This window comes from Schistocerca piceifrons, chromosome 7, assembly GCF_021461385.2.
Source record: "Schistocerca piceifrons isolate TAMUIC-IGC-003096 chromosome 7, iqSchPice1.1, whole genome shotgun sequence".
NCBI lineage: Eukaryota > Metazoa > Arthropoda > Insecta > Orthoptera > Acrididae > Schistocerca > Schistocerca piceifrons.
In genome coordinates this window covers 261885914-261909574 of record NC_060144.1, presented here as the reverse complement: position 1 = coordinate 261909574, position 23661 = coordinate 261885914, and the positions used below count along the sequence as shown (strand labels likewise).

The 23661-nt window shown below is 37.8% G+C and overlaps 1 protein-coding gene across 1 annotated transcript in view; it reads left to right on the top strand.

Moving 5' to 3' along the window:
* LOC124804590 (teneurin-m) overlaps nucleotides 1-23661 on the top strand; it is a 73285-nt gene that overhangs the window by 16950 nt on the left and 32674 nt on the right. The window contains exons 6-12 of the mRNA XM_047264778.1: nucleotides 4640-4856; nucleotides 8694-8888; nucleotides 10089-10298; nucleotides 15458-15566; nucleotides 19615-19841; nucleotides 20300-20507; nucleotides 22151-22367. Of these exons, the coding sequence (XP_047120734.1) occupies nucleotides 4640-4856; nucleotides 8694-8888; nucleotides 10089-10298; nucleotides 15458-15566; nucleotides 19615-19841; nucleotides 20300-20507; nucleotides 22151-22367 (1383 nt within the window). The remainder of the gene's footprint in view (nucleotides 1-4639; nucleotides 4857-8693; nucleotides 8889-10088; nucleotides 10299-15457; nucleotides 15567-19614; nucleotides 19842-20299; nucleotides 20508-22150; nucleotides 22368-23661) is intronic.

Below are 23661 nucleotides of genomic sequence, written 5' to 3'. Positions count from 1 at the left end.
GTTTTGGGTTTTTTTCTGAATTTTACTTTTTTTTAGGAAACTGTGTTTCCCAGTACTATATAGTAAATATGTACCATTTTTTATTTCTGCTACAACAGCCCCAAGTCTCATGTTACATATCAACAATTTTTGAATAAAACTTGAATTAAATGTGGCAGTTTCAGTTTTGCTATAAATACGGTACTGTTCATTTGTAAGTAACAGACAGGAGGATAACTATGGAGAATAAAAGTGTTTTGTAGGTTATGCGGCCCTATGTATATCTTTACACAGTTTCTGGATGGTTCACCACTTCTGGGGGAATCTAGTAAGACACTGATTACATATGCAAACATAGCAATTGAAATGTGGTACTGTCCAATAGGTATGCAACACACTTAACATAAAGGTAATCAAGACTGTTAGGAAACTACTACAGTCTATGCTTACTTATGATACATTCAAACAAAGTTCATTTTTTGTTTTCGTTTCTGATAGAAAATTGGCAAACTGAATACCTGTGCAGTGCTGGTTTTGTCAGCTATTAGTGAATAAAAAGAACAAAACTGGTCTACTAGCATTTAGGCAAGTCTCCATTCAGATGACTCATCCTATGATGAACCGAGTTTACCACACTAACTACTAGAAGAGAATACATTCAGAAGAAAAAAAGGAAAGAAGCTTTGGTTCTTATGTCTTATTGATGACGAGGTCATTAAAGACTGAGCAAAAGCTCTGATTGGGTAAATATGAGGAAGGAAATCAGTAGTGACTTTCTCAAAGGAACAACTGAGTCATCTGCCTTAATAAAAGTAGAAAAGTGGTGTAATTAGTCATTCTGCATCTGAAATGGACTCTGTGTTGAAGAGACTGTTCTACAAGAAGTGTTTGGCATGGGAACTGTTGCAGATGTCCACATGAAGTGGAATTAGTTATCTGCGTGTTACGTGGAGCATTGGTGCTATCTCTTACTATTAAGTGGTCCAACAAATCATTTAGTTTACAAATGTAATGCATTTTCTGAATAAGTTGCCAATCAGACATGATTTTAGTTTGTATTAGAAGTTAATTTTAACATTTATTGGATTTCTCGTATCAAGTGATCATCCTCCCTCATTTACATCCCATAGTGTGTTTCGAGTGATGGATGGTGTATGTCATTCCCCCCTCTAGTATTACATTTCTAAAGGTCATTGATTGTTGTAAACAAACTTAATATGGGAATAAATATACTGTGAGGCAGTTGTCAGTATGCCCAACTATTAAAGGGCTGTCTCCAAGACAATCTACTGTGGACAACGCATGTTATCTTCATTACACGCTTCTGTGCAGCAAACAGTTTCTTCCTCGATGAAGTGTTGCTCCAGAATAATATGATAAGGCATTATGAATGAAAACAAGAAAAGTAAGTCCACTTATTGACAATTTTATCTTCAAAATCTGCTATTACCCATAACAGAAAAGTTGTAGAATTTAGACATTTAAGAAGACTGGTAATGTGTGACTTCTGTTCAGATTTTTGGTAATATAAACTCTAAATATGTAGAATATTCTGTTTTATTTATTTGACTCCCCCTTACTCATTGTTTTTAATTATGTAGCCAGGATTTGTGCAGTACAGAATTGGATATATTGTGTCTTATCAAAGTTTGATGACAGTGTGTTTGCACAGAACCACTTAATAAGATCTAAGAAAATTTTATTTATCTTTTAAAATGTTTTGAATTTCTGCCATTAGGCTTGATTATAACGCTTGTACCATCAGCAAACTATTACAAGTAGTTGGATTGTGATGGCACATTCAAAAACAACACTGATTCCAATCTCAATCCCTGTAGTAAATCTGCTTGATTATTCCTCAGTCTGACAGTGCAGTTAAATTGTTTAGACTCTGTGAGTACTTTAATGCAACACTGCGTTATTTCAGTTAGAAAACCAGTTACAAGCTAGATGTCTGCACCCAAAGTATTTGAGTTTCTCTTGGAACTGCACAACCAGATACTTCTGACATATCACAGAAAATACCACTTAGCAAATTTTACCATTTAAATTTTGTAGAATCTTATTTGTGGACTGAAAAATGGCATGGTATTTGGAAAGACATAGTTGAAATCAAAATTGAGACTAGCTATCTTATTCTGGGATAATTGTGTCAAAAGAAAAATTCAGTTTTGAAAATTACAAGGAGACAGAATGGTTAGCAACTACTTATTTTCAAAACACAAAATTGTAAATAGTGCCAACAGAGATATATAAAGGTAGAAAGATATTGTAGCTTTCAGATCTGCTAGTTTCTTCCTCAAAGAGGAAAGAGGGATAGGTTGGGGATGCTTGGAAAGGAGAGTTAGGTTACTTAGACACCAGGTTGGGAGGGACACACCTGTTCTGAGGATAAGCAAAGACCTATATACACTCCTGGAAATTGAAATAAGAACACTGTGAATTCATTGTCCCACGAAGGGGAAACTTTATTGACACATTCCTGGGGTCAGATACATCACATGATCACACTGACAGAACCACAGGCACATAGACACAGGCAACAGAGCATGCACAATGTCGGCACTAGTACAGTGTATATCCACCTTTCGCAGCAATGCAGGCTGCTATTCTCCCATGGAGACGATCGTAGAGATGCTGGATGTAGTCCTGTGGAACGGCTTGCCATGCCATTTCCACCTGGCGCCTCAGTTGGACCAGCGTTCGTGCTGGACGTGCAGACCGCGTGAGACGACGCTTCATCCAGTCCCAAACATGCTCAATGGGGGACAGATCCGGAGATCTTGCTGGCCAGGGTAGTTGACTTACACCTTCTAGAGCACGTTGGGTGGCACGGGATACATGCGGACGTGCATTGTCCTGTTGGAACAGCAAATTCCCTTGCCGGTCTAGGAATGGTAGAACGATGGGTTCGATGACGGTTTGGGTGTACCGTGCACTATTCAGTGTCCCCTCGACGATCACCAGTGGTGTACGGCCAGTGTAGGAGATCGCTCCCCACACCATGATGCCGGGTGTTGGCCCTGTGTGCCTCGGTCGTATGCAGTCCTGATTGTGGCGCTCACCTGCACGGCGCCAAACACGCATACGACCATCATTGGCACCAAGGCAGAAGCGACTCTCATCGCTGAAGACGACATGTCTCCATTCGTCCCTCCATTCACACCTGTCGCGACACCACTGGAGGCGGGCTGCACGATGTTGGGGCGTGAGCGGAAGACGGCCTAACGGTGTGCGGGACCGTAGCCCAGCTTCATGGAGACGGTTGCGAATGGTCCTCGCCGATACCCCAGGAGCAACAGTGTCCCTAATTTGCTGGGAAGTGGCGGTGCGGTCCCCTACGGCACTGCGTAGGATCCTACGGTCTTGGCGTGCATCCGTGCGTCGCTGCGGTCCGGTCCCAGGTCGACGGGCACGTGCACCTTCCGCCGAGCACTGGCGACAACATCGATGTACTGTGGAGACCTCACGCCCCACGTGTTGAGCAATTCGGCGGTACGTCCACCCGGCCTCCCGCATGCCCACTATACGCCCTCGCTCAAAGTCCGTCAACTGCACATACGGTTCATGTCCACGCTGTCGCGGCATGCTACCAGTGTTAAAGACTGCGATGGAGCTCCGTATGCCACGGCAAACTGGCTGACACTGACGGCGGCGGTGCACAAATGCTGCGCAGCTAGCGCCATTCGACGGCCAACACCGCGGTTCCTGGTGTGTCCGCTGTGCCGTGCGTGTGATCATTGCTTGTACAGCCCTCTCGCAGTGTCCGGAGCAAGTATGGTGGGTCTGACACACCGGTGTCAATGTGTTCTTTTTTCCATTTCCAGGAGTGTAGATTAGGAGAGTGAGGGAAGATGTTGGTGGGTGGTCTGGAAAGGGCATCAGTAGAGACAATTTCATTTCATGACTACAATTGAGAAAATCACAGTTGTGGCAAAGTAAAGTACTAAAGCATTTGAAGACTGGGTAGTAATATATGATGGCGTGGTGCTTCTGAGTTTTCTGGAAGTAGGAGCTGTGTTTGTCAGACGGTGAGAGGATGAGATTGCCTGGGAGGTTTGTTTGTGGACAAGAGCTTTGAGTATCAAAAGGGAGAGGAAGTCTTGGGAGTTGTTGGCATAAGCATTGAGGCATACAGTGTTGGAGCAGATACTGTTGCCTCAGATGCCTGTCCTCACAGCACACATACTCCTGTCATCCTGAGGTCTGAATGACCTTCCCCTCCCTTCTTACATTTCCCAACCACCTGCTCTTTCCCTCCTAATGACAGAACTAACAGTACTGAAAACTAGGAAGTGTTTTCTGTGTTGATATGAATCTATCAGCAGTACTTGGAATTTTGCTTCCTGAAGGAAAGTTATGGCTGGCCATACTGTCTCCTTGTAATTTTATATTGTTTGAATTCATTTATTATTTGTTTAAATAATTGAAAATTACAGTTATTTAGGGCACAAATGTCATATCTGTACAGCAAACTGCACTGTTGAAGGAGGTTCTTAAAAAGCAGGGAAAACTTGATTTATTGTCATGTTTTATTTTGCACAGAAAATTCTATAGTATTCTAATCATTATTCTTCTTTGTCTATGGAGGATTTGATGATTTTATTGTCATCTAAATATTTTAATTCTAATAATAAATAATTTGTTTCTTGTTGCTTAGATGGCAGTGAAAAAGGATGTAACACATTACATGGAACAAGGACACTGGTTTTTGTCACTTTACAATGACGATGGAGATGCACGTGAAGTGTCATTCATTGCAGTTATTGCAGAAGAAATGACACAGAATTGCCCCAGTGGCTGTAGTGGCAAAGGAGAGTGTCTGTTAGGACATTGCCAATGCAATCCTGGATTTGGTGGAGATGACTGCAGTGAAAGTGAGTTTATACTTTTTAGTGTTAATCTATCCTTGATTTTCCATTGTTTAAGTCTATAATAAAAGTAATTATGGCAAATCCATACTAATTTCACATGTAATTCAGCAGTGATTCAAGAGTTTGCTACATCAGGATCTGTTCTTTTTTTTGTTTTGTTTACATCTCAGATTGTTATACAGGATGTATACACCCCAGGACAACTGGGAAATCCACGAAAAACCAAAAAATTTTTTCATCTGAGAAAAACCTGGGATTTTTTAGAATTCCAGGAACTTTTCACTGTTATAATTTTCAGTTAAAATTTTGATTGACAAGAAACTGATGCTCTAATGAAGACTTTTATTTTAGCCTGCTACGGCAGAATAACACCCCAGCAATAAAACATAAATGAGAAAAATTGTGTCATTTTCAACAATGAAACACAGTGTACACACAAGTGTGTACTGATAGCAAAATGTGTTAAAAGGCTTTAGGACAAAGACTGTGCAACACTTCAAAACAACTAACTACTTTCAATGAGCGTGATGTCACAACTGTTCACATCTTTAACAGGTCTTGCGAATGGTGGTTTGAGAAGTGTTACTTTCAAAGTAAATTTCCTTTTATGCAAGATGAATTATATGAATTGTGTTAAGTGTAAGAATGTGTGATGAATTGCACAAATTGTGGAGTGTGTGACTCTAATCAAAACATAACACTTTGAGGGCAGCCACTTAGAAAAATTTTGGGCCCGGAAGACAAGCCATTTTAGTTCTTTCACAATTACAAATTGTACAACAATGATGACATAAAGCATACGTATTCTTAAAAAACAGTATTTGGTGAGTTCTTGAGCAATTTCCCATGTAACTGGCTTTTCTATGGAAAAGTTGAAGTGCATGATGGAATCTTTTTATGCCCAACACAAAACACATGCTTGACTAACTTGACTAGTTGTTTGTTCACACAATTCTGATTATTGGAACAAACAACTTAAATGTGCTTGGAGATTCTTCCAGAGTAAACACCAAATAAACGTACACTTCTTCTGTAATTCTTAGGTGGCAGTAAAGGCTATTCTTGACATTGTCAAGAATGAAGTGACTTGCTAGATTATATAGTGGAAACAACTAGTTCTGAAACACTACTGGTCCATTCGTATTGAATGCAACATTCTTTTATGAGTACGAGTGATGTCAAGTTAAATTTCCTCAGTACAATCCACGAAATGATGTCCTAGTCCAGACCCACCTATCTGGTAGTGTCTGGTCCCTTGTAGCACGATGTCTTGGTCAGAATAGCAGTGGTGAATGGTGGACTGGATGATGATAGCTCCAGTAGCGACAGCTCTGGTGATGATCATCAGTTCCAGGCAAGCAATGTCACTCTTTCTGCTGCTTCAGCGAGAGCTTAAATAATCACTTCACAGAGGATTATTTCATTTTGGCTGACTGCAGAGCAGTGCCGTTGAAGCAGGACACAGTGCCGATCTGTGCACGCCGATTCTAGCTGCGCATGATGACTGCAGTGTTGGCATGACTGCTGGCCTCCTTGCTGACTTGCTCACCCTGCTGCAATATGAGTGGAGCTTCACTCATTTGAATGATGTGGGCAGCAGACATTCTGTCGCTCATGCTGTGTGGTAGATGCACCACAGCATAACATGTATTCAGCCAAGTAACCCACGAACTGGTCGATGCACAACAGTGAAATTTATAGTTGTCTTGTCAGAAATATTCACCTGCTGTGATTTATGCTGTGCCCTTAGGATCCTGCCTAACCAACCCATTGGAAAAAACAGCAAAATTTTTTGATAACCAGTAATATATGTAAAAGCTTAGCTTTTCTTGCAACTGTACTGTATGTATGTTAATTTAAATCATTAATGTTTTGCATTTATGTGTTTGCATTACTTAACAGTGATATTGCTATTGGCTGACTACATCACGTGTGCTATGCTCTGAATATCTGCTGTCACTGGAATGCGAGATCATGTGACATGAGCCATGATTTGGCTGACAAAAGCGCATCGTGCAATGCAATCTCGATTTCAGTGCTTTTGGATCTACCATACTGCGTTTGATGGAATTCATATTTATGCTTTCATATTGTGAAAGTACACAGTATACATGTTGCCACACATCAAAGATCTTGCCAAATTCATTGTTGTTGCTGGGCTCGTTTTACCATACAAATGATTGATAAGTTTAACAGCTCTGATGGGAAGTATATTGTCACTGAACATGGAAAAAAGTGTACTTTTGCCTGAGGTATAGTGTATTTTCATGCAGGAAAATATGTATTTCTAATTGGGAAAGCCGGGATTTTTTTTTCTTGTCCACCTGGACACTTTGTTATACTACTGCAGGTATATGATTGTGACGTGCACAAGGAAAAACTTTTTTTTTTTCTGTCATGCTCATCATTTTCTGATGAACAGTTCGCAGTGTACGAAGGGAAAGTTGGCCCCACATACATTTTGCTTACATCAGTTTACCCTTCCAAGTTTTAGGGCACATATATAATTTCTTTCAAGAGTGGTAAACATTGAGTAGACCTAATTTGCTAGTTTTTTAGTTTCAGTGTACTGCTTGAAAACTAGTTATATAATATGATAAAACTCCTTGTGATCACTGATTTGTGACCAGATAACAATGCCTGTGCTTTCACCATCCATACAACTGTAATTCAACATGTTAGCTATGTAATGAAATGTCAGTAATGACAGTGTCGGGTGGACAGCAATACTCCATGCAAGTTGGCCCTTGTGTCAATGTCTGTATGGAGGAAGTTTTATATAACTGCATGTGCTGTCCCTTGCAGCTCCACAATAGACACTTGTTCCCCATCCTTGAAACATCATGAGTCTTTGCTCCATTCTAATGACCTCAATGTAGATGAGATATTAGACCCTAATCTTCATTCCTTCTATCTAGTTTCTCTGATTTACATATCCCATTTGCCGCTGACATTCCATTGTTAATTTCCCTTTTTGACCTGTCCTACTCTTTCATCATTAACTCAAGATCTATGGTTCAGTTCATTTCCTTCAACAGCACCCTGTCTTTTGCCACATAAAGGACGCCCTAGCTCTGAAAGCCAGCATTTGGTTCCCATCTGTTTGTGAATATAAATCTGTTAACACTTGTTTACTTGTAACTGGCCAAATTATGCCACTTTTCTTCATTTTATTGGAATTTTACAGCCATACAGTTCATTTCTTATACTGCATTCTCTGTCAATCATACTTTGATTGAAAATGGTCCCAAAAGATATTAAATGAATACTGCAGGCTGGATTTAGTGGAAAATAAATAAATATGATCACTTAAAAAAGGTAGTGATGCTTATTTGCACCACCACCAATGTCAGTGCTCTAGGCACTCATTTTTGTGGAACACAAGCAGCTTTCAAACATGCGTGATACATATAGCTTATTCAAAACTGCCTGAAATATTCATCTGTGACCATTGCTTGCTTATCTTAAAAATTTCAGTTTAGGGTCCTCTATTACTTGTGTAATTAATAATACTAAAGATCTGGACATCCTAGAGATAACCAGTGGATGAAGATGCCATGTTGTCTGGACATATGAAGACTTCACACACAACTTTTAGAATCCTTTCATAACATAAATCAGTTTATTTTGGTGGTCCTACACTTTCTCTGTCAATGAAATGGAATATAAATTTTGCTCTCTAGTTCAGCAGGTCAGTGTTATTCAGAATTATAGCACTGCAGCTTAAAATTTAACATATATTTATGAGTACCCAACTAGATTGATAATTTTGTTTTATGTTTGTGGGGTATGCTTTCCATCAAACACATTATTCTTATTAGTGAATATTTTCTATTTCAGGTGTTTGTCCCGTACTTTGCAGTCAACGAGGAGAATATATAAATGGAGAATGTCAGTGCAATCCAGGTTGGAAGGGAAAGGAATGTAGCTTAAGGCATGATGAATGTGAAGTACCAGACTGTAATGGACATGGTCATTGTGTCAATGGTAAATGTGCCTGTGTGCGTGGATACATGGGAAAATTCTGTGAGGAAGGTATGTCAGTTTCAATAAGTTCAGTAAAGTTGCTTTATTAAATGATATATGAAACTATCTCTTGCATCAAATAGCCATAAACATTACTCTCACATTTTCTTGGACTGCAGTCATCGGACTTCAATATTTCATGATCCAAATAGTGTTGCCTTGCTGATTCCTTTAGTGCCCACATTAAAATGATTCCTGTGATGCTATTGTCTGTGTTTTGGAACTGCATTCCTTGTTTGAACTAACTGAATGTATTTTGCAGAAGCCACGTACAAGCAAAGAATGGTGCTCAGTAGTGTAACTCAGTTACTTCTCTCAGTTCCTAACCGACCATTTCACTACAGTCTATCTCCTAGATTGATATCACTGAACTATGTTGGCTATGTTCATAGCATGATCAAATCCTGGATGTGGAGAGAACTTCCATTATGGAAATTTGAGGAGCAAGAGGAGGGCAGGATTACCAGTACATTTTCCGAGCATCAGATTATTCAACATTGCTTTGGGTTAGATTGAAAAATTGTCTATAACATCTTTAAAAAGTGGGTACAAAACACACCTCTAATGATGGACTATTAATAGTATGAGGATATTATGTATGGTGAAACTTACTTGACATTTGAGACAAGTGGTTAGATGATACCACCATCATTCATTTCTGCTTTTTCTTCCTCCCATAATAGTCACGAACATTTTGTAGATGATCTACATACAAAAGAAGAAATACTCTTTTACAGAATGTCTTCTGCAAGACTGCAGCACAGAATTACATTAGCTCTAGATTCCTCCCATAATAGTCATGAACATTTTGTAGATGATCTACATACAAAAGAAGAAATACTCTTTTACAGAATGTCTTCTGCAAGACTGGAGCACAGAATTACATCAGCTCTCCTTTAACTTTCCTACATGAATGCCACAAAATTTTGCAAATATGAACCTGTTTTCCTGCGTTCTCGATATCCACCCAATTATAACTCAAGTCCCTGACGCTATACCATTTCTTTCGTGATGTTCTCTTCCATATTCAGTTCTTATTTTATTGACCTAGCCCACTATTTTCTGTCTTCGCTTCTCCCACCTCCTCCACTTTGATGGCACATTTTCCCTTCCAGGAGTGTCTACATTTCATTGGTAGAAACACTATAAAATCTTATAATTTACTCCACAGACTAGCAGATTTATTGCAGTTAATGGTATCTTTTTCAGTGGACTGCCCACACCCAACCTGCTCAGGACATGGCTTTTGTGCAGAGGGTGTGTGCATTTGCAAGAAAGGCTGGAAAGGAGCTGACTGCAGTCAGATGGACAATGATGCACTTCAGTGTCTGCCAGATTGTTCTGGGCATGGCAACTTTGACCTTGAGACCCAGACATGTAGCTGTGAACCAATGTGGTCTGGCGATGATTGTTCACGAGGTGAGACTACAGTTTTTCCATTATTTCCACAACTTCTTCACATAAATTTTCATGAAACAAGCTGAAGAGGTTTATTACGTAGTACACAGTTACATGTAAATTGTTTACATGGTTCATAAGTGTACATGAAATCATACATTTGAGTTCTATCAATGCTAACAGCAGTCATTCAGACCTCCAAATGTATCAGTGCTAAAATATTATGAAGTGCAGATGATGTGACATAAGTGGACAGTTTGAAACAATATAAATTACTGATTTGCCAGGAAAACTATGATCATGTGTTACATGGGTATTATTTATTATTTAAATACAAGTTAGCACATTAGCACAGGATAGCAGCATATAATTTTTCCTAATTGTGCATATTACATTCGAAAAATGTCTTGAAAATTAATACTTGTACACAAGACGGTTTAGCAAATGTACTTAAAGTTACTAACACTCTCTGAAGACAATGAAAACCAGAATGAATGGCAGTAATAAATCAGTAATACAGTTGTGAGTCATCCACACTCTCGTATTCCACTGATTTAAATGTGCTATCATCCATACAAGGTTAAACTAATAGAAGGAATACTGGTGTGTACTGCCAGAGATAAACCAACTGGTTGAGCCAATATGAAAGCATTTTGCAAACACTGACAGAACTTATGAGAGAATTATTGGAAGCTACACAAAGATCTCAATGAAATGTTGAATTAGTTTAGAGAGCCAGTGTTTGAGGTTCAACTATACAATGATCTTACTGGCACCATATCTATCATGTAAGGTGCATATGAGCAGGGGAGATAAGGATATGTAAAGGGGCACAATTTTATTCTCCTATACCTTCATTTGTGAATTTAAGAGGGCAGATACATCTCAAAATCTTCAAAAAGTCAATATTTCATTTTTTTAAATTTCTGTAATAGTTTTGAAGTTATTAACTAAATAGTAAAGCTATGCCCTCCATCTGTCAGTCATAGCCACATACCCTGAGAGTAACACTCTATTTTCCTTGAGTCAAATTTTGTGTGTCAAAATTTCTCATATTGTTGTATACAGTTTTGAAACTATATTTCTCGTACTTGTAGTCATCAGTTGGAAGCTAAATTTCTCATACTTGCAGCCACCTTGTGTGACATAAACTGTAAACATTTCCTTATGATTTTTAAACAGATCACATGTTTATATTATTCTTATTGCAAGGGTTATGAAAGGTGGAAAGTGATGTGTCGGCAGCTGGGCCAACACCTTGTAGATCGAGATGGCTGAAAATGCACGCTAGACTAACGCAGACGGGCGTGAAGTACTGGAACAGGCTACGTAATTAATGCTATGAAGAAAAGTACGTAGCTGGATTAATACTTATCTTTAATCAATCATTGTGGTACATCGCTCTTGACGATACACAGGAGACTTTAATTACAATCACTGTAAGGCTAATGGCGCCTTGCTAGTTCGTAGCCATTAACTTAGCTGAAGGCTATTCTGTCTCTCGGCTAATGAGAGAGAAAGGCTTCGTACATCTAGTCGCTAGCTAGGTCGTCCGTACAACTGGGGCGAGAGCTTGTTCGTATCACGAGACCTGCCTTGTGGTGGCGCTAGGTCTGCGATCACACAGTGGCGACACGCGGGTCCGACATGTACTAAATGGACCGCGGCCGATTTAAACTACCACCTAGCAAGTGTGGTGTCTGGCGGTGACACCACAGAAAGATAAAAAAAATGATAGGTTTATGCAGAATCGATGGAAAGATGGGAACTAATGTTTTCACTTACCCATAGGGGTACCGCAGATGCTGTGAAGTGTAAAGAATGAAAAGTTTTTTTCTGCAATTGGAGATCGGGTGAGGTGCACAACATATTAATTATGCTGGTGATGGTGATACCAAATCCTTCGTGATTGTTTCTCAGTTAAAGCCTCATGGACTTAATAACCCTATCACTAAACCACACTGTGTTGGCCATGTCCAAAAGAGGATGGATGCACAGTTAAGAAAAATAAAGTTAGGGTAGAAAGCTCTCTGATGGAAAACCTCTATGTGGTAAAAAGTGACTGACATGCTGCTATAAGTACAATAACCTAATATTATGGGAATGTAATTAAGGAATTAAGGAAAATTCTGATTGTTTTATTAACATGACAGCAGCTATACATGGGTTAGGCTATATGATATCACAAACTGGCCGTGCCCAGGGGGGGGAGCCAAATGGGGTGTGTGCCCCAGGCAGTTATTTCGGGGGCACCAAATTCATATTCTTGAAGAAGAAAAACCATGTTTCACAAAGTGCCCGCTTCCAGCGCACATTGGTCTATCGATTATTTTGAAATATGCCCCTTTTAGTATTTGAATATTTTTTACACATTCTAAGTTGAATTCTGAATGAATCATAAGTTGATTTTTGAGTGTGTGCATAGTGTCTGTGATGCTTCTGCCAGGGGAACCCTATCACATCAAGAAATAAAAAACTTTGCCACAGACAAAAGGGGACGGGATTATATGAACTCAGATGAATAAGCACGAATGGGTGAATACCAGTCGCTGTTTGTTTACGTGGTTGGGTATGTGAATGATAAACATTGTTATAATTATTACCAAAATTCATAGAATCAGAGTACCAGAGTGGAAATAAATGTCTAATAGGAAAAACAGTTAAGAAATATTACATATTATCTTCTAGGTGCCATCAAGAAAATGAAATTTTGGCAGAAAATTTTTGCCCGACCTTTACACTACTTCTCGGAATAGTGCAAAAAACACATTGTACAAACATGTAATAACACCAAACACATGAATAAACATGGGATAACTAAACCGGTGATTCTGGCACAGTTGGGGAAGTTAATCGGAGAATAAGTTTTGTCAATGGCAGGAGTAGTCACAGAATTAATGATGACAAAATTGTTTGTTAGAACAAGGAAGGAGGAGAAACAGGGATATCACACAAGTCATATGGACAATTCGAAATTTATACAGAAGTACTACTACTACTTTTCGATCTCATGCTTGAGAAACTGGAGTATATGACTGAAATGTGAAACTACTTCCCAACATAAAATTTTTTGCTTGTAATAGGCCTAATAGGCCTTTGATATTGGTCCCCGTGAATTATATTCTTTCATGTTATTTATGTAAATGAGGTAGATAAAAACACCATTTGTGCCAAAACAGTCTTGCTTATTTGGCTTGTGTTACAATTGCTGCAGTATTAGATAGGCCTATTTCGTTTTATCTAGCAAACAGTGACAAAATAGACGTAATCAAATTGAGAAACCACAAGTCTTGGGTGTTATTCGTATTAACAGCTTTTTCAGTATTAGACAACAACATTTCAATTTTCATGTAGCAAAATGTTTTACAAGCTTTGATGATGAGGTAATAGATTCTTTTGCAGAAAGGAAAGCATGCTGTGTAAAGCTGTAGCAAGATTAGAGAGATAAGAATGCTGGGATCTAAGGATTGAAGAAATGCATATTGTCTTGCTTGTCTCTTGTCTTTACTGGTTTTATGTTTGCTATGTAGACAGTAAAGAGAGGAAATTTTCTGGAGAGTTCTTATGATCCCAGTCACAAATAATCCCACATAGTATTAGTTGTGCTTCTTTTAAAGTGGGAGTAGAATGTAGCTGTCTGACTGGGAGTTAAAGAGGCACCTCAGGACATTTTAATTTTCACTGTCCTGAATATAGGTTTGATGGCTTCCCTTACAAAATATACGTGTTCGAATTTTGAATTCCACAGAGTGAAATACAGTGACATGTGATAGATAGAAGAATGCTGTTTGAAGAGACACGGCACTGCACTTTGAGACACTTAAGACTATACAACATATATGTTTCATATATCAAACTCTTCGAAATATTTGCATCACAAAATGAACATATTTTTGAAAAATCTTTTTTTTTATGTCCTATTTCAAACACTCAAGTGAGAGGGGGGGGGGGGGGGTCGCAGCTATCAAGTTTTAGTCCCGGTTCGTAAATATTGTAGATCCTATGCTGATCACAAATGTTCTTCTGATTCCAACTTGATGCTTTATTTTTGTTCCACGGGAAATGAGTTGTGGTGCATATATCAATGTGCCATGTCTGAAGGATCTGATAATAGCTATAGGCACAAATATACTTTACCAGCTGCAGTGATGGAACCTATCAAGCCTGTGTTCAAAAATTTAGTTACCATGGAGCTCTTAAAAAGATGTGTTGGTGCCAATACACAAAATTTTAATGACTTACTGAACAGAAAAACTTACAAAGGTTGTCTCAAAGCTAGATTTTGTAGGAAAACGATTATTAAGATTGACTAATGATGCAGTGATTACATTTAATGAAGACATGAAATGGAGACTGGATATAATTAAGTAATTGCGAACTGAACCTGGGAAGTTTTGTAAACTTGCATTGGATGAAATGGATACAGTGCAAATAAAGTCAGGAGAGAAAAGAAAGCTACAAACAACGAATGAGGCAAGAAAAAGAAGGTGAATGTTCAGATAGGAAGACAGATCACTAGTCATCATTAGAAGGGACAAGCTACTCTGCTGGTGGTTTTTGATTTACAACAGCAAAGGTATGAAAAATGCATTAGCAATGTTTAACACTCATTTCCCAGACTTCTTGATCTGTTTCCCTCATAACTCAAAAACTAAGTAACATATATCTTTGAATTTTTTTTCGGTATATTTGACTACGTAATATCAACAGAATCAAGCAAAATCAGGTCACTCTGCTGTTCATGATTTGAAGCATAATTCAAAATATTATTTATTTTATTATGTAATTAAAAGAGCTCTGTTTTGTAAGCATTTATTTCACCAATAAAGTAAACCAAAAACAACATTAAAAAGTTTGAAACTACTCTACATATGAGGGAAATGATATAGTATGACTGTTGAACAGTTGCCATTTTGGAAATATTTAAAAGGGATTACACATAGTTTATTTATGGTAGATTATATATTTATTCCACATAAGAAGACAACTATCAACTTTTATTCTTGTAGGTTTACTGTGGTAGGTAAAAAAAATTATTGAACATTGACAAATTTTTGCTGTTTTGAGCTGTACTGCCCCCTAACGTGAAAGAGGATAGCTGATATTGTTTCTGGCATGCGTTGTACTTTGGCTTGCGGAATATATATGTAAATGTAAAATAAATTTTTAATTTGTTACAGAACTGTGTGATCTTGACTGTGGACCTCATGGCCACTGTGTGGGAGATTCCTGTATGTGCAATGCTGGATGGTCTGGGGAATATTGCAATCTAAAGCAGTGTGATCCGAGGTATGCATTAGAAATTAATAAAAGAAACTTTCTTTCCATAAACTCTGTTTGTAAGACAAAAAATAGCTCTGGTGTTACTTAATGTACTCATTCATTTTCATAATCAGCACATCATTTTTGCTTGATGAAAGTTACAATGGTATTTATTGAAAACACAGATGGAAAAAATCAATCAACACTCTGTGTCTTATTGCAAACTAATTAACTTAGTTCAAATTCTGTCATAAATTTTATGTTTTCATTGTAGTAATGTTACAGAGTCATTGTCAATTAAATTACATACTGATTCTATTATGTCAAGAGCAACATGAGGTCTCATGTCTGCTAAATTTGATGCAAAACTGATAGCACACTGAAATAATACCAGGTGTATATCATTCACAGAACTGAAGTCCTGCCTACCACAGGAAGATTTTGATATTTAGTATTTTAAACTGAGACTTAACATCATTTTGAGAATAATCAAATGAACTGTTTAAAAATTATTATTATCCATTGAGTAAATCAGAATGGTTTGTTGCATAAATATAACTCCTGTAAAAACGTAACCATAAGCTTTGTGCTTTCTGATAACAACAAAATTCTTTATCTATTGCCCCTTGAATCCCAGGACTTAACAGCCATTACCTTTGAGAGCCCAGTATGCATCTCATCTCATTTCTTGCTTGCAATTTAATCAGATTGCATTATTTTCCTAATGCCCAGCACAAGCACATGTTTACAATGTGGATTTGATGACAGGAATCTTTCTTCAAAGGAAATTTAGTAAGAAACTTGCATATGTTACTCATCTCAGCATCTTTTCTCTACATTTTAGTACTCCTTCATAAATTAAATGGGAGCGATATCATGTCACAACATCCTCTTTTCTTCTGTGATTGTTTCATCCTTTAAAATTAAATAGTTATTACCTATACTCATCAAATTATTATTATTATTATTATTATTATTATTATTGTTGTTGTTATTATTATCAACTAGGACTTTCCATTGCTGCAGAGAACATAAACACTTCTTTACGAAAATGTCTTTCTTATTACAAAGATGGATACAGACACTAATCACACTCTTTTTAAAAGAACAATATTTCCTGCGACTCCAGATGGATAATGTTCTCCTTTGTAAAATACTGTGGGACTGTGTAAGTAAGAAAACAGACTGGTTTATTGTGGCTCAGTCCTGAAAAATATCTCTGCAATTGTTGTCGGTAAATGTAAGCTAGTGACCAGACACTCATACATCACATAGGAACCAAAATTGAGGTTATCAAAGCAAAAGCAGAACTGATGAACTCCATTTACAAAGGAAAATCCAAGAGTGCTGCTGCCCTATGTAATGTTGGCATCACTACAAAAATGAGTGCTACAGAATAGTAGTGTTAGTGGCACTGAGAAACAGCTGAATTGCTGAAATTGTAAAAGTTTACAGGGCTCAGTGGAATTCCTGTCAGGTTCTACACAGAGTGTGCAACACAATTAAAGGGTCACTTCTTTAATCCCTCTAGTTGTCTGCCAGTATGATGCAGGAGTTTGTAAATTTGGCTCAAATATGTCTACAAGCTTCCTTTGTAATGGTGCAAAAGTGTGGTGCCCTGAATGGTGACGCTTCAAACAGCAAGGTGTTGACACATGAGGAAAAAAGGCCAGGGTACAGAGGTTCATGTGAGGTGTAAGATGTGTTATGATGTCACATTGGCACCAAACTTCACAATGATTATGCCTAATGCCACAGTGGACATTTCACACATTAGGAAGGTTGTCACACTCCTCTTATCCATATTTAACCCCTTCTGCAACAGAGATCAGAACTGTGATGCCTAGCATTGAAATCTTACAGTTTTATTATAGGTGGCTGAGGAAAACATTTCAGACACATCACTGCTCAAAACTGACATGAATAGGCTCCTGGAGGTGGCATTAAGGGCATGAAACCACCCCTTCCCAAGGGGAACTTATTCCCACACATTTCTCAATTGAAAACAATACCTTTGGAGTATAGTGTGACTACAATTTTTGCTTTGGTACACGGTGTGGAGCCACTAGAGACTCTTCAAAACCATCTGAAGCAGCAAAGGCTGTGTATGTGTTTTCAGCCCTCCTGTTTCACGCATTCCTGTGGCATAATCTGGGGTGTTCAATGTTGGCATGTGGATGAATAAAATGGCAAAGTGTCCCTTTAAGACCTGCCAGTTCAACAACACCCTCGGTGCCACCTGCACACCTTCATTGAGCACTTTAAAAATGTACGTGCACAGAGATTTTGACATCCATTCAGCTAAGTGGTGCTCTGCTGCTGCTCTAGTGCCTGAGGGCAGGCAGATGCTTTGGCATATCTTGGATTCCGGCCACCTGCAAGCAGGCAGTGTGTGGTATGCATACCAGATAAGACTAACAAGGGACAAAGAACCTATAGATCACAGCTTTGTTCAGCCCTTGCATCATGCTTAAAAACATGGAACTGTCAGACACCAAGTATCTTACAAAAAAGTTGCGAAGTTTCAAGAATCAGTGAGGAGTCTAGGAATATACTACGACCTCATATAAAGTGAAACCCAGCTTTTACAATTCAAAATAATGGTGTAAAATGCAGGAAAATGTAAAACATGGGAAATAACGTTTTAAGCTATAAAAGTTATGCATAGGATACCCCCTTGCATTTTCGCTCTTTATATATGATATTTGTACATAACAGGCATCAAAAGACTTGTCAGAGACTCTTTTATTATCTAATAAAGATTTACTATCTAATAGAGGTTTATTATCTAATAAAAACCACTGATGTAACTGGAATTGACAACTCTCCGGGAAGTAGCAACATTTGACTTAATTTCAGACATCATAATCGATGTTTTTGGAAAGCCTACAGCTATCATTCATTTTTTAAATAGTGAAATACTGCACTAGTTACATATTTTTTCACGCTTAAAGATGTGTTTCGAGAATTTTCCTCATTGTCAGGTGCAAATATGTACATAAGTATTTTGTGTGGTTTTTGAATATGTGTTATTCTGCCTCTTGAGGTTATCAGGTACTGTGCCTCCTCAGTTATGTAGAAAAACACATACACACAAACTATCACTCACACTGTTTGTATAACATCACAAAAAATAAAATGAAAATACTGCACCTGACAACGAGAATAAATTCTCAAAACACATTTTGCTCAGCATGAAAAAAATTCTTAACTGGCATTGTGATTAAACTAAAAACATTTGAGCAATGCAAAGTGAATGACGGTGTCAACTAGGGCTACAAGATGCCGAACATCGAAACTCTCTAAATATGGTTCGACAAATGTGTCACGATGACCTCAACAGTGCATCTGCATGGTAGAGAGTTTGAAAATGGTTATGAATGGTCATGATATCTTTATTCGAACGAACCTAGTTACTCCCATTGGCCATCGCACCAAGTAGTGCTTGGCAGCGGGTCAAATCTGCAGAGTAGAGCGCCCTGGTGTCAAGAAACTTAACCATGTAATATTTGTAAACACCACTGGGTGGCCAATATCATGCCAGTGTCATTGTTTCTCTTGCCAAATATTTTTTGTAATGCGTAAATCGCGGGAAAATCATAAATATGTTGACGCAAAATCGGGTGCAAATTAACATTGCAGACATAGAAAATTTGATAGGAACAATAACAAATGTCGTAAATGGCGGGAAAGCCTTAAGTCCAGGAACGTAAAAGTGGGTTTATACTGTATATCACTCTTGTAAGGACAACAAAGACTGGATTAGACTAGTTACAGTGTGCGTAGCTCCATACTCGGCATATGATCTCAGATTTCTATCCAACTATCTTGAACTAGTGTTTTTGTACTTTCAGTAAATTATACCAGATAATTCTGCAGAAAATTATGCACAGGTTCTTGTCCATCCGACACTTCTGTTCTGTTTCAACTTATATCATCACACAAACTGCAATTAAAAATTAATTTTCATGGTGATGTGAAAGCTTTTAATGATTAACTGTTGTACAAGATATATTAGTTATTATTGGACTTAAAAATTAAACATTCCATTGTTAACATGAAGTACTGTTTTTAGGTGTAATGAACATGGTCAATGCAAGAATGGCACATGCCTCTGTGTGACGGGGTGGAATGGTCGTCACTGTACTTTGGAAGGATGTCCAAACAGCTGCAGTGCTCATGGACAGTGTCGTGTAAATGGTGATGGTGCCTGGGAATGTCGCTGTCATGATGGCTGGGATGGACATGATTGCAGCGTACCACTGGAACAAAGTTGCAATGACAATCGGGATAATGACAGAGGTCAGTAAAATTATTGTAATGAGTAAATCATTTGGGACTAAAATTCTGCAGTAAATAAATGTGGAAAAAGAGGATGACTGACACTAAACAAACATAACTGCACATCATAAGCTAAGTAATGTGATGTACGTCTATGAGAATAAGTTTGATATTTGAATCTCTACCTCTTTTTAAGTAAATTAAAAAGAAGAAAAGGGTAGGGGCGATAATTAAATCCAACAATTTATAATTTAATTTGTTAGTTTTCTTCAAATTTCTTTGAGTGTTGTCTCATTACATTGTTTCTACATAACTTCCCCATTTATTTCTTTTTTATTTTTTTTATTTTTATTTTTTTCTCATGTCTCTTCATATGTTGAAGAATGTAGTGTTTAACGACAGTAATTCTATTGAATGCAGCATACTCTTTGCTCTGTCTGGCAAATCATAAGGAATGATTAATAACAAATTTTATTTAGATGGCCTGGTGGACTGTGAAGATCCAGAATGTTGCACAAATCACATTTGTCGCAGTAGCCAGTTGTGTGTGATGTCACCAAAGCCTATTGATATTCTGCTGCGCAAACAGCCTCCAGCTATAACTGCTTCATTTTTTGAGCGAATGAAGTTCCTCATTGAGGAAGGAAGCCTACAGAATTATGCTCGTCAGGAATCATTCAATGAAAGGTAGGACAATTGTAACCATTCAATTCATGTTTTGTGTTACATGCTTCTTTTCAAACAATAGTCAAGTGATAAACATGTCCTTATTGTGTGTTCTTCTTCTGTGACCCTTTACTTGAACTTGATGCTCACCAGTTTTTACATCTGCTTTGTTGTGCCCATTGTGAAATTACCGATCCTGTTTTGTATGTTAGTATTTTGTCTATCTGTTCTTGTGTGAGAGAGGAGATACGTGTGTATGTGTCACAGAACTGACAGCACTGATTTTGTTTCTTATTTTCAAAGAAAACTGTGTTTCAGTGCCATTGTTTTAATGTGGCACTAAAAACTATTAGTGACAGTTAAGATTTCGTATTTAACTGTGATCAGGAGTTGTGATTTCGCATTTCTTGTGATGAACTGCACAGAAAACTAAGAAAAATTCAAGATTTACCACACGAGATAGAAGGAAACACACTGGGGAAGCACATTTAAGAATTGATACAGTCCTATTGCAGCTGTTTGTCCCCTGTAATTTTTGGATGAAAACTATCACCCATCAGCTTTATAATTTGATGAAAAATATCGGCCAGATAATATCAGCAGAATTTTGTTCCTTTCAGTACGGTAAAGATATTTTTTTTTGTCCCCGTTTTCCATAAACAACCAGTTTTCAGGATTCAGATACAGTAAAAATACTTTTAGTGAAAATATAATGAAACACAGACACAAAAAACTAATTTTTTAATACACAATTTTAACCATTCTTGATTAAATGGCCGCAAAGTCCTGAACATGATGCGTAAACCTAATTACCCATATTGCCCTTTACTTTAACTTAGGGGTAATTGTAAATTAATTCTGTAAATGATAACTGAGGGTAATATCTTACCACTTTGGCTAACTGTGTGGGCTTGTTTCTCCCTGTGCTGCCACAGTGTGTTCTGGAATCACTTCAATTCAAGGTAAGATCTTCAAGTACGCAGATGGCCTACACATTCATACAGTCAATGATCTGGGGTAGTTTTGAACATGTGTAATGCATCTCTGGTTTTCTTCTCATATTAGGAAAATTAGGGAAAGCACTTACTGTTTTTACAGTAGTGTTTGATAAATTTGTGTTTAGTGTTTGACACTTGTAAATGTTGCATGGTTAATTTTCAAATTTTGACCTACTGTTGTCTTTCGTGGCTTTTAAGTTTGCTTCATCCTCACTCTGTATCTTGTGTTGTCATTTCACATATAGATATTTAGTAATAGATTGAAAAAAGTTAGTCATGATATAGTGACTTATAGCAAATTTGTTTAAACACAAATTAAATAGCTGTAGGTATTATTTGTTTCTATATTAATCAGTAATTGAGTATACAGTTACACAAAATTACTATCATCATGCATGTTACATGACACATGACTTTAACAAAGGAAGTACAGTATGCAAATAGTTCTTGGCTTTTATATGACAATTGTAAATATATATAATAGTAACACAAAAGCTACAGGTTTTTGAAAATGTGTAACAATCAGATAAAATTCTCTTTAAATTCTGCTGTGCTAATAATAATGGACAATAAATATGCAAGAGTAAAAATAAACCAATACTAGATGTCAAAACATAGTCTATCATTTTATTTCATTCTTTTTGATGTGATCCCTAATTGTTTCAGTCGATCTGCTGTTGTGCGTGGCCAAGTTGTCACAGCCATGGGAATGGGATTGATGGGTGTCCGAGTGAGCACTAGTACCCCTCTGGAAGGATTTACACTGACTCGAGAAGATGGCTGGTTTGATCTTTTGGTGAATGGTGGAGGCGCAGTCACACTGCAGTTTGGACGAAGCCCTTTCAGACCACAAAGTCATATTGTCAATGTTCCATGGAATGAGGTACAGAAAATCTTTTTGCGAATAAAATAATATCTTATGAGTAAATATATATAAATTAGAACTGTGAACTGGATATTTTTCTAAATTAGAATTTCAAATTCGTCTAAAGGGAAAGCATACCACAATTATCAAGAATCTAATAGATTTAATCGGGAATCCTGTGGGCCTGGACAAGAAACATGCCATAGCAGAATCACATGAATTTTGTTTGCAGTAAAACAGTTTTGTAACAGTTAACGACAGATCTGATGATGTTGCACTGTATGTGACATTAACTCAGAAATAGGAAACTGAAGATGTGCAGGGCTGGTTTGAGCCCAAGTGATACAAGCCACGCCGGCCGAAGTGGCCGTGCGGTTAAAGGCGCTGCAGTCTGGAACCGCAAGACCGCTACGGTCGCAGGTTCGAATCCTGCCTCGGGCATGGATGTTTGTGATGTCCTTAGGTTAGTTAGGTTTAACTAGTTCTAAGTTCTAGGGGACTAATGACCTCAGCAGTTGAGTCCCATAGTGCTCAGAGCCATTTGAACCATTTTTGATACAAGCCACCACTTTGAGCACCAGGCACCACAATGGTAAGATTTATGTACAGGATGTATCACAATTCGCAGCAGGTGCTTAGGGCACCGAGCTTAGAGGGGTATCCAAGTGCAAGACTTTTATACAGTGTATATCACAGTTAGTAGTGAAAACTGACATTGGTCAAAATGTATGAGGGATACGGAGGGAGGGAGGGCACACCAGATGTTCTTGAACCAACCCTGCAGGTATGTCAAGAAAATAACCAGTGTTGCTGACCTGTCTTACAGTCCTCCTACAATAAGTGAGGAAACAGGAATAATTATGGGATCTTCTCATTCTTTATCAACTTAGTGGAAAGAAGTTAGAATATTGAGGAAGCTGTGCATAATCAAACCAAAAAATATTTTTATTCCGGTTGTTCTGTATACATTGGAGCATTACTAGAAATAGAGCAGCAAGTTTTGCTGTACTAAGTAGTGTAAAATATTGGTTTGTGTTTAAAAAGGGAAAGAGCATACATTAATAGATCAAACAATAAACAGAAAACCGTGTACTGTTAGAACATCACCAATAAATGTAAGGGTTGGCACAGTACTAAAATTAATCCACTTCCACCCAAGCACCTATCAAAGTAACTCGAACAGAAACACAACAGGCACCAACTAATTATGTCACTCTCAAAAATGTGTAAACTCTTTGTTAACTGTGCACCAAGTAAAGTAGCAAAATGAATGTCCAAATCCAGAATTTGTATCAGAATTGTGATACAAGTT